At 44.0% G+C, this 15,547-nt stretch overlaps 1 protein-coding gene across 1 annotated transcript in view; it reads left to right on the top strand.

Moving 5' to 3' along the window:
* Positions 1–15,547, top strand: part of LOC109895478 (coiled-coil domain-containing protein 102A) — a 71,078-nt gene that overhangs the window by 21,838 nt on the left and 33,693 nt on the right. The window contains exon 2 of the mRNA XM_031830767.1: positions 13,553–14,285. Coding sequence (XP_031686627.1) covers positions 13,644–14,285 — 642 coding nt within the window. The 5' untranslated portion in view covers positions 13,553–13,643. The remainder of the gene's footprint in view (positions 1–13,552; positions 14,286–15,547) is intronic.

Below are 15,547 nucleotides of genomic sequence, written 5' to 3'. Positions count from 1 at the left end.
TGGGAGAGGGCAGGAGAAGAAAGAGTTGGAGAGAGTAAAGACAGTAAAAACAGCAAGAATAGAAAAGAGAGTGTGGGGAAGAGAAGAATCAGGAAGAGTATGAGGAAGAGCACCTGTTGGAAAGAGAGACCCGTTAATAGTGGATGTAGAAACATTTTTGTTTCGAGCCATCTGTTGCACGAGGACATCAAATCTCAGGAATCTCAGCTATAGAGACAGGAAGGAAGAGGATCATAGAACAGACAGTTTGAAGAGTGGCTGCTGCTTGATCTGGCTTTGCCACAGCATCGATTCCTGTAAAAGGACCATTCCTGCAGATCTAGCAGTGCTTCACTCTCTCATTCTCATCTCTCTCCTTGTCTTTACACTCTTAGGAAACAGGGTCCGAAAAGGGTTCTTTGGTTATCCCCATAGGAGAAACCTTTTTTTGTTCTAAGTAGAAACCTTTTTGGTTCCATTTAGAACTCTTTCGGGTTCCTCTGTGGAAAGGGTTTTTACATGGAACCCAAAATGGTTCTATGTGGGACCAAAAAGGGTTCTCCTATGGGGACAGCTGAAGAACCCGTTTAGGTTCTAGATAGGAAATTTTTTTCTAAGAGTGTGTGTTTGCGAGTGAAGGGTGTGTGGGTTTACCTCAGATTGGAGTTCTCCCTCCAGCATGCCTTACCTTGCAGTGTAGATGGGCAGCGGTTGACTGCTACATATAGAACTGGGTCTTCTGTCAAGCATGTCTGTTCTTGCTCAGACATTATGAGAACAAACAGGGATGCAAATATTTATTGTATAGACGGGTTAGCTGAGAACGTCTTGAAAACGATGCACACGCTTCAATGGGGCAGAAGGCAGTGTGTTGTTGTGATTCTGGATGGTCAAATAGCTAGCTACTATGACAAGCAGCTACCACGTGGGGAATCGTAAGTGGCTCGTTTCAGCTAGTTTTATCTTGTTCTTGATACCATGTCTTGTTATGAGGTAGTTTGACTGATGTCACGTCTATGCTAATATGGCAAAAATCCACTAGCTAACTAACAAACAACTGTAACAATGTATTTGAGAGACAAGAAGTGCTCATTGTGCAACTTTATTAATGTTTTCAATAAACATTGGAGACGAAATGTAGTTAACATGTTTTCAATAATCTAAGCCAACCCTGTCTGTTTTGCTCCATAGCTTCTGCATCTCCTTCATGGGTCACATGGTTGTGGCTATTTCCCCTCTGCTGCTTCCCAAACTTCCCTCAGAACAAAAGAGCCACAGAGCCGTGGCCCTTTGGTGGAAAACTTTTACAGCGTGTTTATTGGGATGCCAAACAAGCTTCATTTAGTTTCCGCAAAAGAGAGAAAGTCTCGGGTCATTCAACTACACACACGCAAACATACGCCTTACACCCACATTTTGTACACGCAAAAGGATTTTCACAAGAGCCCATAGTGTCAGAACAGGTGGTGAAAGGAAGAGAACTTTGTCTCTGCACTCCAACCCAACACACAAGTTACCACAAGTGCTCACACGATGAGTCACACACTCATTCACACATTCTTCCATAGTAGACCCTCATACTTACCCAGCCGTGACATCTATTCATTCCCCTACTCTCCTTTCACCTATACCCTCCCATCTCTCATCTGCCTCTCTCCTCTCTGGGTAGTGGGGCCGGTAATAAATCAAAAGGGTGTGTCTATGCCTGCGGGGTGGATGGCGGCAGGGCAGGCTGACTCTGGGCTTTAAATAACCTGTATGTTTTTTTATCCAGAGGGGAAACCCCATCAATAGTGGCCTCTACTCTCCCATCTGCTGCCCTCTCAAAGGCCTGTTACACACGGCTGAGTCGGCTGCCCTGTCGAAGGCCTCCTCCCTCCCGGTCTTCGCCGCCTCTCCCTCAGCTACTGCCTCACATGGTCTGCTCTGCTCCCTCCGTCGTTGTCCGAACGAAATGTCTCTCGCTCACCACATCTTTCCCTATTCCTTATCAAGGCTGCCGCTTTTCCATCCCTCGGATCTCAGTAACCACATGGTCTATCCAGACACTGAAGCTGTCCATTTCCTTCACAAGTCTCGGCGTGCTGGGCTTCATGGTTTGTAAATGTGAATACTGTCAATTTGACTTGTCTCCGGTTCTCTGTCTTTGTGTCTTTGCAAAATTCCATTACATAGCTGGAGGGAGTTAAGGCAATACAATTCACACCGTTATTCACGTCATATATTATCCATCACCTGTGTCCCGTTATGCAGTACCAATGATTCATGCTGCACAACATATTTAATATAGCAAGTTAACAATGATCCATGTGTCATCATACAATCCATAGAAGCCATTTAATCAAGCACATGCAATGACCCATCACACACGTTATTTTGACCTTCAGTCTAAGTTTTTCTTTGATTTTTCCATTTTATTTATTGCTTTACCATTTCCTCACTGTTTTCCACCCCTCTTTTTCCTCAACCCTCTATGTTGCAGTCCAGTGTGTGTCCTTGTAAAGGTGCCAGATGTGACTGTTGGATAGCTGCAGTAACTCTGTTAAAGCGGCGATCCCAGGTGTTCACAGGCGCTATGTCCTGTACAGTGACAGGATGATAAAGTGTAGTGAGGAAGATTCAAGACAGGGAAATGACCAGCTGACCACAAACTCGAGCTCAGAATAACTCTGCCCTTCAGGAAGACAGCCCTGGTTATAGGGAGGAGAGAAATGCATGTGCAAGTGAATGATTGAAAGGGATGGGAGAGATTACAGTTAACATACTGTATATTGAGTTAAAGACAGCTCTGCTTCTCTTCATTAATTACTGCTCAGACTTTGCCAGAAGTGCTGGATGAATGACAACACTGCAAGATCAATGTAGCCTGAAGGCAGCTATCTTCTCACCCTCAGATCCTTGGTTATTGTTAGCAACAGAGACAATGTGATGTTATCCCTGTAGGCGGAAGAGCAGAGCCCTGTGGCCAGGTGCTGTGGTCATTAGCTGGCTGCTGCTGCTTAGTTATTCATGTATTCAGACTGCCTGCAGGGGGGCACTGCACATCACCTTCTATCGCACCCTAGTGAAACTTCCAAGACACAGCCATTTTCCTGCAGATTAAGGTTCTCTCTCTGGGTTTACCTTTGGCTGACAAGTAAGAAAGTGAGAAATTGACAAGAAACACCAGTCTCAACGGCAACAGTAAAGAGGCGACTCCGGGATGCTGGCCTTCTAGGAAGAGTACCTCTGTCCAGTGTCTGTGTTTTTTTGCCAGTCTGAGATATGGCTTTTTCTTTGCAACTTTGCCTGGAAGGCCAGCATCCCGGAGTTGCCTCTTCGCTGTTGGCGTTGAGACTGGTGTTTTGCGGGTACTGTTTAATGAAGCTGCCAGTTGAGGACTTGTGAGGCGTCTGTTTCTCAAACTAGACACTCCAATGTACTTGTCCTCTTGCTCAGTTGTGCACCGGGGCCTGCCACTCAACCAGTACACAGCGTTGTACGAGATCTTCAGTTTCTTGGCAATTTCTCGCATGGAATAGCCTTTATTTCTCAGAACAAGAATAAACTGACGAGTTTCAGAAGAAAGTTATTTGTTTCTGGCTATTTTGAGCCTGTAATCGAGCCCACAAATGCTGATGCTCCTGATACTCAACTAGTCTAAAGAAGGCCAGTTTTATTGCTTCTTTAATCTGGACAACAGTTTTCAGCTGTGCTAACATAATTGCAAAAGGGCTTTCTAATGATCAATTAGCCTTTTAAAATGATAAACATGGATTAGCTAACACAACATGCCATTGGAACACAGGAGTGATGGTTGCTGGTAAGGGGCCTTTGTATGCCTATGTAGATATTCCATAAAAAATCTGCAGTTTCCAGCTACTAGTCATTTACAACATTAACAATGTCTACACTGTATTTCTGATGAATTTGATGTTATTTAAATGGACAAAAAAATTTGCTTTTCTTTCACAAACAAGGATATTTCTAAGTGACCCCAAACTTTTGAACAGTGGTATACATGTATGTCCCCTTGGGCCCTTGAAAGTCATGGTTCTTTATTTGATGGATGATTAGTGTGGAAACATCCCCTCTGTGTCGTGTCCCTCTTGTGCCCTGACGCCAGCTAAAAGGATTAATACAGCCAGCTTCTTCAGTCATCCTCATACCTCTGTCAGCTTCTATTCAGTTACTTTCCCCCGCAGTCACCTGCATCCTCCACACACACGCACACACACACACGCACACACACAGTCTTCTATAACTACAGTCCTATTCAGTCCTATTTTCCCTAACCACAAACTACCCTAACCTTAACCCCAAAACCTAACCTCAACCCTAACCCTAAAACTAACCCTAGCTCCTAACCCTGAACCTAGTTCTAACCATAACACTAATTCTAACCTTAACCCTAAACCCCCTAGATTAGAGGTCTGTTACGACTTCCGCCGAAGTCGGCTCCTCTCCTTGTTCGGGCGGCGTTCGGCTGTTGACGTCACCGGCTTTCTAGCCATCGCCGCTCCATTTTTCATGTAATCCATTTGTTTTGTCTTGTTCCCTGCACACCTGGTTTTCATTCCCCTATCAATTCATATGTATTTATTCCTTTCTTCCCCATCATCTCTTTGTGTAGGATTGTTTGTGTTACGTGTATTTTGATATTGTGGATATTGTTACTCGCATTACTTTTTGTCTATGTTCCGTGTTTTGGGCACATTTTATGTTACTTTGTGCTGTCATTTTGACCAGAATAAAAAGTGTGCCTGTTCACTACACTCTGCTCTCCTGCACCTGACTTCACCTTCAATACACACTCCGAACAAGGTCAACCGATTATGATTTTTTACCAATTATTGGAGGTGGTCCAAAAAAAGATTGATCGGCCGATTTCTCTCTATATAATTGTTATAATGACAATTACAACAATACTGAGTTAACAATGAACACTTTTATTTTAACTTAATATAATACATCAATAAAATCAATTTAGTCTCAAATAAATAATGAAACATGTTCAATTTGGTTTAAATAATGCAAAAACAAAGTGTTGGAGAAGAAAGTAAAAGTGCAATATGTGCCATGTAAAAAAGCTAACATTTAAGTTCCTTGTTCAGAACATGAGAACATATGAAAGCTGGTGGTTCTTTTTAACATGTGTCACGATCATTGGAGTGAATGGACCAAGGCGCAGCATACTTAGAGTTCCACATGTTTAAAAAATATGAAACTCACCAAAAACGAAATGTGATGTTCTGGGCTGCTCACAGGCAGCTACACAAAAACAAGATCCCACAAACAACAGGTTGGAAAAGGCTGCCTAAATATGATCCCGAATCAGAGACAACGATAGACAGCTGCCTCTGATTGGGAACCATACCAGGCCAACAAAGAAATAGAAAACATAGATTGCCGACTCTAGTCACAACCTAACCTAAACAAATAAACAACCCTGTGCTTGCAAAGAGCTGCTGGCAAAACGCACAAGGGTGCTGTTTGAATGAATGCTTACGAGCCTGCTGCTGCCTACCACCACTCAGTCAGACTGCTCTATCAAATCATAGACTTAATTCTAATATAATAACACACAGAAATATGAGCCTTAGGTCATTAATATGGTCTAATCTGGAAACTATCATTTCGAAAATAAAACTTCATTATTTCAGTGAAATACGGAACCGTTCCATATTTTATCTAACGGGTGGCATCCATAAGTCTAAATATTCCTGTTACATTGCACAACCTTTAATGTTATGTCATAATTACGTAAAATTCTGGTAAATTAGTTTGCAATGAGCCAGGCGGCCCAAACTGTTGCATATACCTTGACTTTGTGTTCAATGAACGCAAGTGAAGTGACACAATTTCCCTAGTTTAATATTGCCTGCTAACCTGGATTTCTTTTAACTAAATATGCAGGTTTAAAAATATATACTTCTGTGTATTGATTTTAAGAAAGGCATTGATGTTTATGGTTAGGTACATTCGTGCAACGATTGTGCTTTTTATGCAAATGCACTTTTGTTAAATTATCCCCCGTTTGACAAAGTTGGCTGTCTTTGTTAAGAAGAAAAAGTCTTCACGCAGTTCGCAACGAGCCAGGCCGCCCAAACTGCTGCATATAGCCTGACTCTGTTGCACAGAACGCAAGAGAAGTGACACAATTTCCCTAGTTAAAATAAATTCATGTTAGCAAGCAATATTAACTAAATATGCAGGTTTAAAAATATATACTTGTGTATTGATTTTAAGAAAGGCGTTGATGTTTATGGTTAGGTACACATTGGTGCAACGACAGCGCTTTTTTTCGCGAATGCGCTTGTTAAATCACCCATTTGGCGAGGTAGGCTATGATTCAATGATAAATTCACAGCCACCGCATCGATTATATGCGACGCAGGACAAGCTAGATAAACTAGTAATATCATCAACCATGTGTAGTTAACTAGTGATTATGCTAAGATTGATTGTTTTTATAAGATACGTTTAATGCTAGCTAGCACCTGACCTTGGCTCCTTGCTGCACTCGCATAACAGGTAGTCAGCCTGCCACGCAGTCTCCTCGTAGAGTGCATTGTAATCGGCCATGATAGGTGTCCAAAAATGCAGATTACCGATTGTTATGAAAACTTGAAATCGGCCCCAATTAATCGGCCATTCCGATTAATCGGTCGGCCTCTACCCTAGATAGAGCAATTGACCCTGTGGGGACTAATAAAATGTCACACATTAGTGTTGACCTTTATGTCCTCAGTGAAAGCAAGCTTTAATTTGCTGTTATGTGCAGCAGTACCAGTCAGTCTCTGCAGTGCAGAAGGTCCCTCTCTTACCCTGGCTGTTACCATTGGACCCTGACTGAGATGCAGACTCCAATTTCTCTGCTGGTCAGCTGTCCCCTGGCCCTCTCATTGTCCCCCCTCATCCTGCTGGGTGGGGACCCTATTAAGAGCACAGTCGCAACCAGGGCAGGTTGTTCGGATCATCGATAGGTAGAAGATGGAGACTGCTATGCCAGCTGTGTGATACTCCGATCCTGATTCCTGTCCCCCCCTCTCCATTATCTAGGACCTCAACAGGAAACAAGAAGCCCTAAAATCCATGGATTGTTGTTATTTTACTGGAGTCTAGAATTGGGAGATTTTTGTTGCTTGCCAAAGCAGTTAGGCGCTACAGGCTAAGAGATTTTAATGAGCTATGACACTTTGTGTGTGGTATTTGGACAAGCATCACTGACCAAATCATGACCCATTTTCCTGATGGTGTTGGATTTAACGTTAGTGAGCCCAAAGTCACGGTACAATGATTCTCCTCGTTGAATAACAGGAGCTAGATTAAAATGAACCAGAAAGCTCTCACTTCATCACTCCTGCATATATTTGGTGAGGCTATTGCTTGGTACATTTCAAGTCACTTGATGTGCTGTAGGGAAGTGAACTGTTTCCTCCTATGCTGAAGTGTTTGCCCCAGATAGTCTTGTCTTACCTACAGTAGCACCAATAACACAACATCTCAAAAGCACGTAGAGAAAGTGATAGCACCACTGCCATCTCAGAGCTCAAAGCCCTGTGGCTTTCTGCACGACAAGCACTCGGGTTAATAGGTACATGTTTGTCTTGTGTGTTTTCAGATAAGAACGAATGAAGCGGTGAAGAAAAAAGAAGCTTTCCGTTTCACCGTGATGGAAGAGAGATATAAAAACACTTTCTCCGTCTGCGGTTGTAGACCCTAGGCTGCACAGCCTGTTTGGCTTCCTTTGGCAGTTTCAGGTGTAAAACCGCAAGGTGCTGTCGTGCAGGCAACTGGGACACACGATACAGCCTGTAACAACTAAAGCGGTTGTGCTTTTTGTGTAAAGATACTGTTTGCGTGTCTTGTTAAAAATACGAAAGTGCATTGGCCATGTAGCACCGGCGGCAGTGAATTATATCGTTCCTTTCTCTCTTTCACTTGAATACAGTTGTCGAACTTTCTGCCTGCATCCTCTAAATTCTCAATTTCTGTCACTCTGTCTCTCCTCTATTTCTGATGGCAGAACACTGTTTTCTCACAGCAACACTGGGCTGTGTGTAGTGACAGCACTGTGTTCTTCCCCCCCTAACCATTATACCCCACATAGTCTAGATGGAATAGAATTAGCATATACATGTCATGGTTGTCTTACAGTATAAATGGAATCAAACTTGATTTGAAGTGCATTTAAAATCACAACACACGTTATAGTTAAACATATCTATTCATATTAGTTTCTGTTGCTTTGAGTGGTGGTACGTCTCTGTGTTAGGTTCCAGTGAAGGCTACTCTACTCTCTCTTTCTACGTTTCATTTCTCAATATCCTGCAGCTATCGGCTGGATTCCACGTATCCCACATGAGCTTGGATCCTCCAGCTGGAACTAGTTTCAAATGGAAGTTCCCCAGAGAAATTGGCTTATTTATAGAGGCATTTCATTTTGGGATCGCTGACCCATGATACCACTGTCTTGGAACAGATTGTATTGAAATGCAAAAACTCTCAGCTCCAGCTTTAACTTTGTTCTTTCTTTTCTAGTTTCAGTCTCTGTCCATCTCTTCTCTCCAGCTGGAGTCTTTTTGAAACTCGCTCCCTTTCTCATTCTTTCACTCACCTGTTGTCGAGCCACATTGATTTGCCCCACTTTTTTTCTCTTGGACTTCGTTGACTAGACTTTTGTTTATGCTTATTGTATCTGCCTGCAGTAGTCACTCAGTATTAGGATCACTTCCCGGTCCAATACCTTGATCCGCTCTTTGAAGTTTCCCTACAAGACTCAGATGAGTGAATGTGAACAAATAAGAGGGAGACAACAGGTAGTCCATGCAAACCAATGAGATAATTCATAGAACATCAGCTGACCTTCTAGGTCATGGATGGGTCCGAAGATCAACTTGAACTTTTGATTGGCATGTTGACAAATGTTAGTCTGTCAGTCGGCTTTGATATTGTTGAGGTGGGTCTTTGATCATTATGTAGAGAGACGCGATAGCTTAGCCCTTTATCTCAGCACCCATACACACTCTGTGATATTCCAGAAACAGACACAAACACTCTTCACCCCTGACCTCTGAAATGAAGTGACAAGAAGAGCCTGTTGTGGTAAAGTCAACTGCGCTCCATAGAAATGTAGGCATGTTTCCTTTGTGTAACCACATTTAAGTGCAATGTCTGTCTGTCTGTTTGATTTTTTTTTTTTTTGCAGACTGTTCAACCTCCTTTTACGCTCTAAGTAGACAGTTAGAAAATAGACCATTCCTACACAGGAGTTCAAATGTATTTTCTTTGCAATCCTGATCCTGAAGAGCAACTTAGTGCTTGATTGATTCATTGAAGCCATACAGTACTGCCCTCTCCATGTAGGCCTAGGTGAAAACCACTGTGTATGTACAGCGAAAACACCCAGGTGTCTTGTCCAGCTGCAGCCTTCAAAACCCTCTGTCCGTCAGCCAGACACAGACCAAACATTTCCCTTCTTATCTCCTCTATACCAAAATGTAATCTCTTCCAGTCATCGTCTTTGGGTTTCTGCACTCTTCTCCTGTCCCTCTGTTTCATACTTTCTCTTATTCTTCTCTCGTTCCTGCTCTCGTTCTAACTTCCTGTCTGCGTCTGATGAGGTTCAGATTACAAACTTAACAAGAACCATGTATCAGCTCTGTTTTCCTTTTTCTTTCCCTCACTCTCCCCCTCTCTGCTTTCTCGGTCTCCCTTTTGTATTAATAGCCCCGGTTCCTATGTGTTTTCACTTGATTCAGTTCAGATTACATCCACAGTTAGCTGATAGCAGAAGAGTTGTGTCTCGTTTTCCACTTTACCTTCTTATTTTCGGCAGCAGCCTCTTCACCTGTTCTCCTCTTCTTCCACATACTTATATATATATGTTCACTTTTTCTCTCCATAAAAGCGTTCCCTTTCCATGCGAGGGGACAACAGAAATGGTTTGTGGTCCAGTTGTGTGTATGTTTCTGTGTATGTTGCTATCCCTGACTGATATGTCGTACAAAGGCGACAGGGCCCAAACCATCTCCCGCTCTGACTCTGTCGCTGCCTCCCTTTTAGAGAGCACGAGACAAGACTCTCAGAGGATAGTGTTCAGTGTAGGTGAGAAGAAGGGGGAGGTTATCTCCTTCCTCTACTGGACTGCCTCAGCTGACTCCCACCACCATCTCTTAGCTGTAGCGTGAGCCCTGGTGCGGAGTGACAGAGTAAGCTAGTGAGAGAGGTGGGTGCCTACTAGGGGGGTTAGGCAGAGAGTTTATATGGAGGGGACATTAAAATGGCATGGCATAATGAGGTGTTATAGATGGTCACCCACTGAAATCTTAATGAACATGAAATGGAGAATATGGATCACAAGGAGACTACAGGCAGTGAAGGTGTTACATAGGTACATAATACATCTCTGACGGCACTGCTCCCCGTCTTTCATATCATCTCTGTTGTGTTTGAGATTCCTGAAGATATCCACTAGTACAGAGAACAGTCTGTAGAGATGAGACCGTTTTAGCTGGTTTCTTGTAAGGATAGAGATGCCTACTGGATAACTTATTTGTATTGCTTTTAATCTTTTTAAATGAATTGATCTTATTAACACTTTGTTCTAGCTAGCTATTTGTGTAGGTAGCTATCAAGTAAACGCAATGATGGTATTTTAGACAAGATCTTTGAGAGTGCATGGTGAATGAGTGTCCCTCATACATTTGTTACTCACAGGAACTGGTGAGTTTGCTGCTCAGTGTTCGGGACTAATGTGTTGGTCTATTACTGCAGAATCCTTGCTATGTTTATTCCACAATTTGCATCTTTGTACGTTTGGTGTGCCACGCTCGTAGCCTACGGTGGGTGTATTTTTATATTTAGTCTCTCTCATCAGCATATAAACAGCTTCCCTTAAGCCAGAGCAAATAATTATGGCTCAGCCATGCAATTGATCCATTACATGAGTCTCCCTCACACACACAGTGTTACAGGTCTGGTGTGATTAAGTTGCAGTAAACATGTCAGATACAGGCTCTGATGGTGATCAGGAGCGGGATTCTGCACTAGACTCCAGGCTCATCTCATGTTTTATACCCCAGAGAGTTGGTTTGGGGTGTTGATTTGAGAATTCATATCGTTTTACACCAAAGTCCTCTCATTCTCTTTAGTCGCCTCATTCTCATACATAGATAAACCATGCTGTCGCTGCCTCTGGAGATTGGAAATTTAATGATCAGAGTTTCGGTTTCTATCCTTACAAGAAACCAGCTAAAACGGTCTCATCTCAGCCCCCCCCCCCTCTCTCGCTCTCTTTCTCTCTCTCTCTCTTACACAATCCTCTCTCCCCTCTTCTTTTTCTGTCTGTCAAGTCTACCTGTCCCTCACTGTCAGCAAATGCAAATGTATTCTTGCTGTTGTTGACAAGGGTCATGACCCTGCAAAAATGTGTCGTTTTATAGCAAATTTCTTGCAATTCTACACATATTGCCATAGCGCAGAGAGAAAATGTGCAGTTTTATAACTAATCTCATGCTATTCTACACATTTTGCAATGAGGCTGAGAGACAATTTTGCAGTTTTACAGCTAATTTCCTGTAATTGTAAAGATTTTTGCCATGGCTTATGACCTGTTCAAATCTGCCTTCCGGGGACTGTTGGGTGTGTGGTACTCTAGTGATGACCTGTCTGTAGAGTATTTTCATTCTGTCTTTCGGCATAATTTCCTTTCTGGCAACCGATTCATCGGTGTCTAGGGACTGCAAGTTGCCATGGTGTTAAGCCGAAGTCTAGAGTCTGGACATGCGTGAGGTCAATGGGTTTACTGGGTTGCCATGGTGCTAGTTGAAGCTTCGTTTCTCATCCATGGCTGTTTGCAAATGACCTTTGCAACTTTCTTCAAGCTGTACTGGCTCTAGGTAATCTCTAACGTGTGACCATTCGTCTGTAACCTCCTGTAACTGGCACCAGAACAGTATGAAGAGGATGGCCCATTGTATCTCGCCTACTCAGACTGGTCCCAGAACATATTTCTGAACTCCACAGGGACACTGGACTTTATGTTACTCATTTATCGACCAGAGTGTTTTGCTGTGGCAGTTGATGGTCACAGAATAGGAGTAGACTAGAGCGTGTAAAAAATACTACTGTCAAAGGAAGTTGTACTGTACTGTCTAGGGCTGTGGAGGTCACGAAATTTCATCAGCCAGTGATTGTCAAGCAAATAGCTGCCGGTCTCACGTTAATTAACATAGGCACATTTCACATCTCCTGGCTTCCCTCACACGCCTCTCGGTCACATGATTGGGTCTTTCTCACAGGCTACAAGTTAAGACAGACACATTGGGGATGCAACTGCGCACTTCCTTATCCAATTCCGAGGTGCATATTGAAGATATTTTTCTCATCAGCCAACAAGATGAGTAGGCCTTTCAAGAACAGCAAAAGCACTAGCCTATGTCAATCTACTATCCCCCATAGTACAAAAGTTGAAGTATTCTATTCTGTGCGATAAATAAATATTCCAATCCTAGTTTGGGACAGTTGTGGGATGCGATAGATCTCAAATTAATATAAACCTTTTTATGCAATATGGCTGATGCAACAGATCAGAACATTTAGCTTAAAATGTTGATAAACTATTAGGCCATTTCTTCACATTATAAGCACAGCATTGCGCACATGGTAGTAGAATATAAGCGTGAATGTTTCATTAGCAGAACACACCATTATCAAAAGTAACCGCAAATGCAATTAAGCATGTAATGCTTTTATTATTTGCCCACTTTAGTTGTGATACAAGCTTTATTAAAATATATAGGCCTTTGGGCTACATGAGGTGTGCGACTATGATTCGAACAAGTAAAGAAAATAAAAGGTATTGTTTCTTACGCTGGGCATCATTCACAAGTGATAATATAGAATTCACAAGTGATAGGCTAATATTGTCACCCATCAGACTATTCTTGATTTAATCTTGTTTTCACATATTCTAAATACTATATGTGTGACATTTGTTATGATTTAGAATGGACCATTATCATGCACCTGTATTGAAATGGGCAGCGGGAATAAATGCTTGTCATCTATGCACTTAAATAGTGAATTGGGGATGCTTTTCCCCGTGGTTTATTTTCATGTCAACCAGGTAGGCTGTTGTAAATATAAGCAATGTGCTTAATATTAGGAAAGTTGAGAAATATATATAGTAGACCTAGCCTATAGAAAGCTGGTGGAATCCTCCTCTTTTTATCAGTGGCCATCACTCTGTTTTCTCACGCAATTGCATACCCTATAGACATTTTGCGCAACATGAGCTCATGGGCTCTCATGAAATCTTTGATTAGATTTTTGAATACATTTGCGTTGATGTCAGAGTGATTAGAGGGACAATAGACTGCTGAGTACCAGGCAGTTAGCAAGGTTTGTAGGCTACTAATGACCAGCAGCATCAGAGCTTGGAGAAGACTAATTACCGTGACTAAACGGTCATGTGGAATTTGGCTGTCTTCATGACTCGTGACCGCAGGTGTGGTGGTAATATGGTCACTGCAACAGCCCTAGCACTGTCCAACTAACCAGTGTCTCTGTTTTGTGTTTGAATCTGCAGGTAGCCAACTGAGTAAAGGCGACCATGCACTCCTGAGTGCACAGCATCGCTCGTGTTTCCTGCTTTTTTCTGGATCATCATCGGCTCTGTGATGAACCACACCCCTAGCCCCCACATGGCCGAGGCCGCTAAGTCCGGGGCGGGCCTGCTCTGTGGCCTGGGCCTGGGGCCGGACAGGGTCCGCTCTCCTGATAGCCTGACCCACACGCCCAGCCCCACGGGGGGCACCCCCAGCTCCAGCCCTCCCCTGCTGCTCTCCCCTGGCCTGGGCGAGTCTGGGGACTGGGAGAGCCGTGAGGAGCTACGTCTGAGGGAGCTGGAGGAGGCCAGGGCGCGAGCTGCCCAGATGGAGAAGACCATGCGCTGGTGGTCGGACTGCACGGCCAACTGGAGGGAGAAGTGGAGCAAAGTGCGCTCCGAGAGGAACCGGGCACGGGACGAGGTGCGGCAGCTCCGCCAGAGGCTGGACACCCTGACCAAGGAGCTGATGGGTGCACGTCGGGAGCGCCAAGAACTGGCCTCCGAGAACGAGACACTCAGACAGGAAGCACTGCGTCTCCGTGCTGACCAGGCCTCGCCCTCCCACGCCCCCTCAGCACCACCCACCACCCCACCCTCCTCCTCCACACAGCCCCTTGTGGACAGCAAGCAGGACAGGGTGGGCGAGGGGCCCGGGTCACCAGAACAGGAACCAGTGAGAGATGTGGACACAGATAAACCTGACAGACAAAAGGTGGGAGAATGGTCACACACTTTAGTACCAAACAATGTCAGAGACACACTACAGTACTCTATAACCCAGCACAGATCTGAGCCAGGGGAAAGGTTGGTCAAAGTTCTTGGTAGAAGATATAGCACCAGTCACTTATTTGGGCCAGCGTTTCATCTTGTTAATGAAGAGCCAGCAGCAGATATGTCTCAGAGCTTAACCTCCAGCATTGTGCCTCAGTGGGAGCTCCGCTGAAGTGTAGCTTTTGTTGTTAAAATAGAATCCCCCCTGCACCACCCTATCTTCTACCCAAGGGGCACAGCTTGGGTACTGCATCATTGAAGCCCAGTCCTTTCTCTGTGAGCCTCATATTCTCAGACATTTTGGAGGGAAGGGAAAGTCCCTGTTAGACACACAAAACAAAACAAGCTTCCTGTCACAGAAAAGCCAGTCATCTTGCATGATTGGAAGGCATTGTAGCTGTTAGTGTTCTCAGATGTCCTTTGTCAATTAGACACAGGTCAAAATAGACTCCCTGAGCTGGCTCATCAGGTTTACAGTAGGGTAGCATTCTACCTGGGATCATAATGTATATTCAAGTCCCTTAGACTTAGAACGCTTTGTTGAGAGTTGACAAGATGAGGTTTCTGTTTTTAGGAAATGTGTAACTTGGAAAGGAGTGTTCAGCTGTATGCAGCTCAAGCAGCAGTGAATACAGATCTGTGTCATTAGCAATCGGACTTGACCTTCAGCCAACTCACACACGGGGTGGGCTGCTGTTTCCTTGGAAACACTCTGACAGACACACACTCATACTGAACAGGAGGTCCACTTCAGGCATGAAAGGTAATGACGATAACCATTCTCAGTTTCCCAGTCTGGAGCCAAAGGGGAAACAGAAAATAAGTGCATCATGAGAAGACGTACAACACAACCTGGAGGAGAATGTCCAGTCAGATTCTTCCTCAGTGGCTCACCATGGGCCAACACTGAGCTCTCCCTAGGCAAGCAGCTGGCCATGTATAATAAATCACTGTTGGATAAACAGCAGCATGAAAATGAGCTGGGCATTGTGGGGATGCTCACATACAATCCCATTTCCTGCCCCTCCATTGTTCTCTCCCTCTGTCTTACACAGACACGATGAGTGCTTCCACATGTGGCAGGTTGAGTGAGAGGAGCAGCGGCTGCTCGCTCACCTCCACCTCATACATGAGCCTCTAGGTCCCCCTGCTGGCCACCACTGGTAACAGCCTGTGTTTTTCCTTCAATCGGATGGTTGTGCT

Source organism: Oncorhynchus kisutch, linkage group LG8, assembly GCF_002021735.2.
Source record: "Oncorhynchus kisutch isolate 150728-3 linkage group LG8, Okis_V2, whole genome shotgun sequence".
NCBI lineage: Eukaryota > Metazoa > Chordata > Actinopteri > Salmoniformes > Salmonidae > Oncorhynchus > Oncorhynchus kisutch.
The sequence above is the reverse complement of the archived record's forward strand: the minus strand, read 5'-3'. Positions and strand labels throughout refer to the sequence as shown.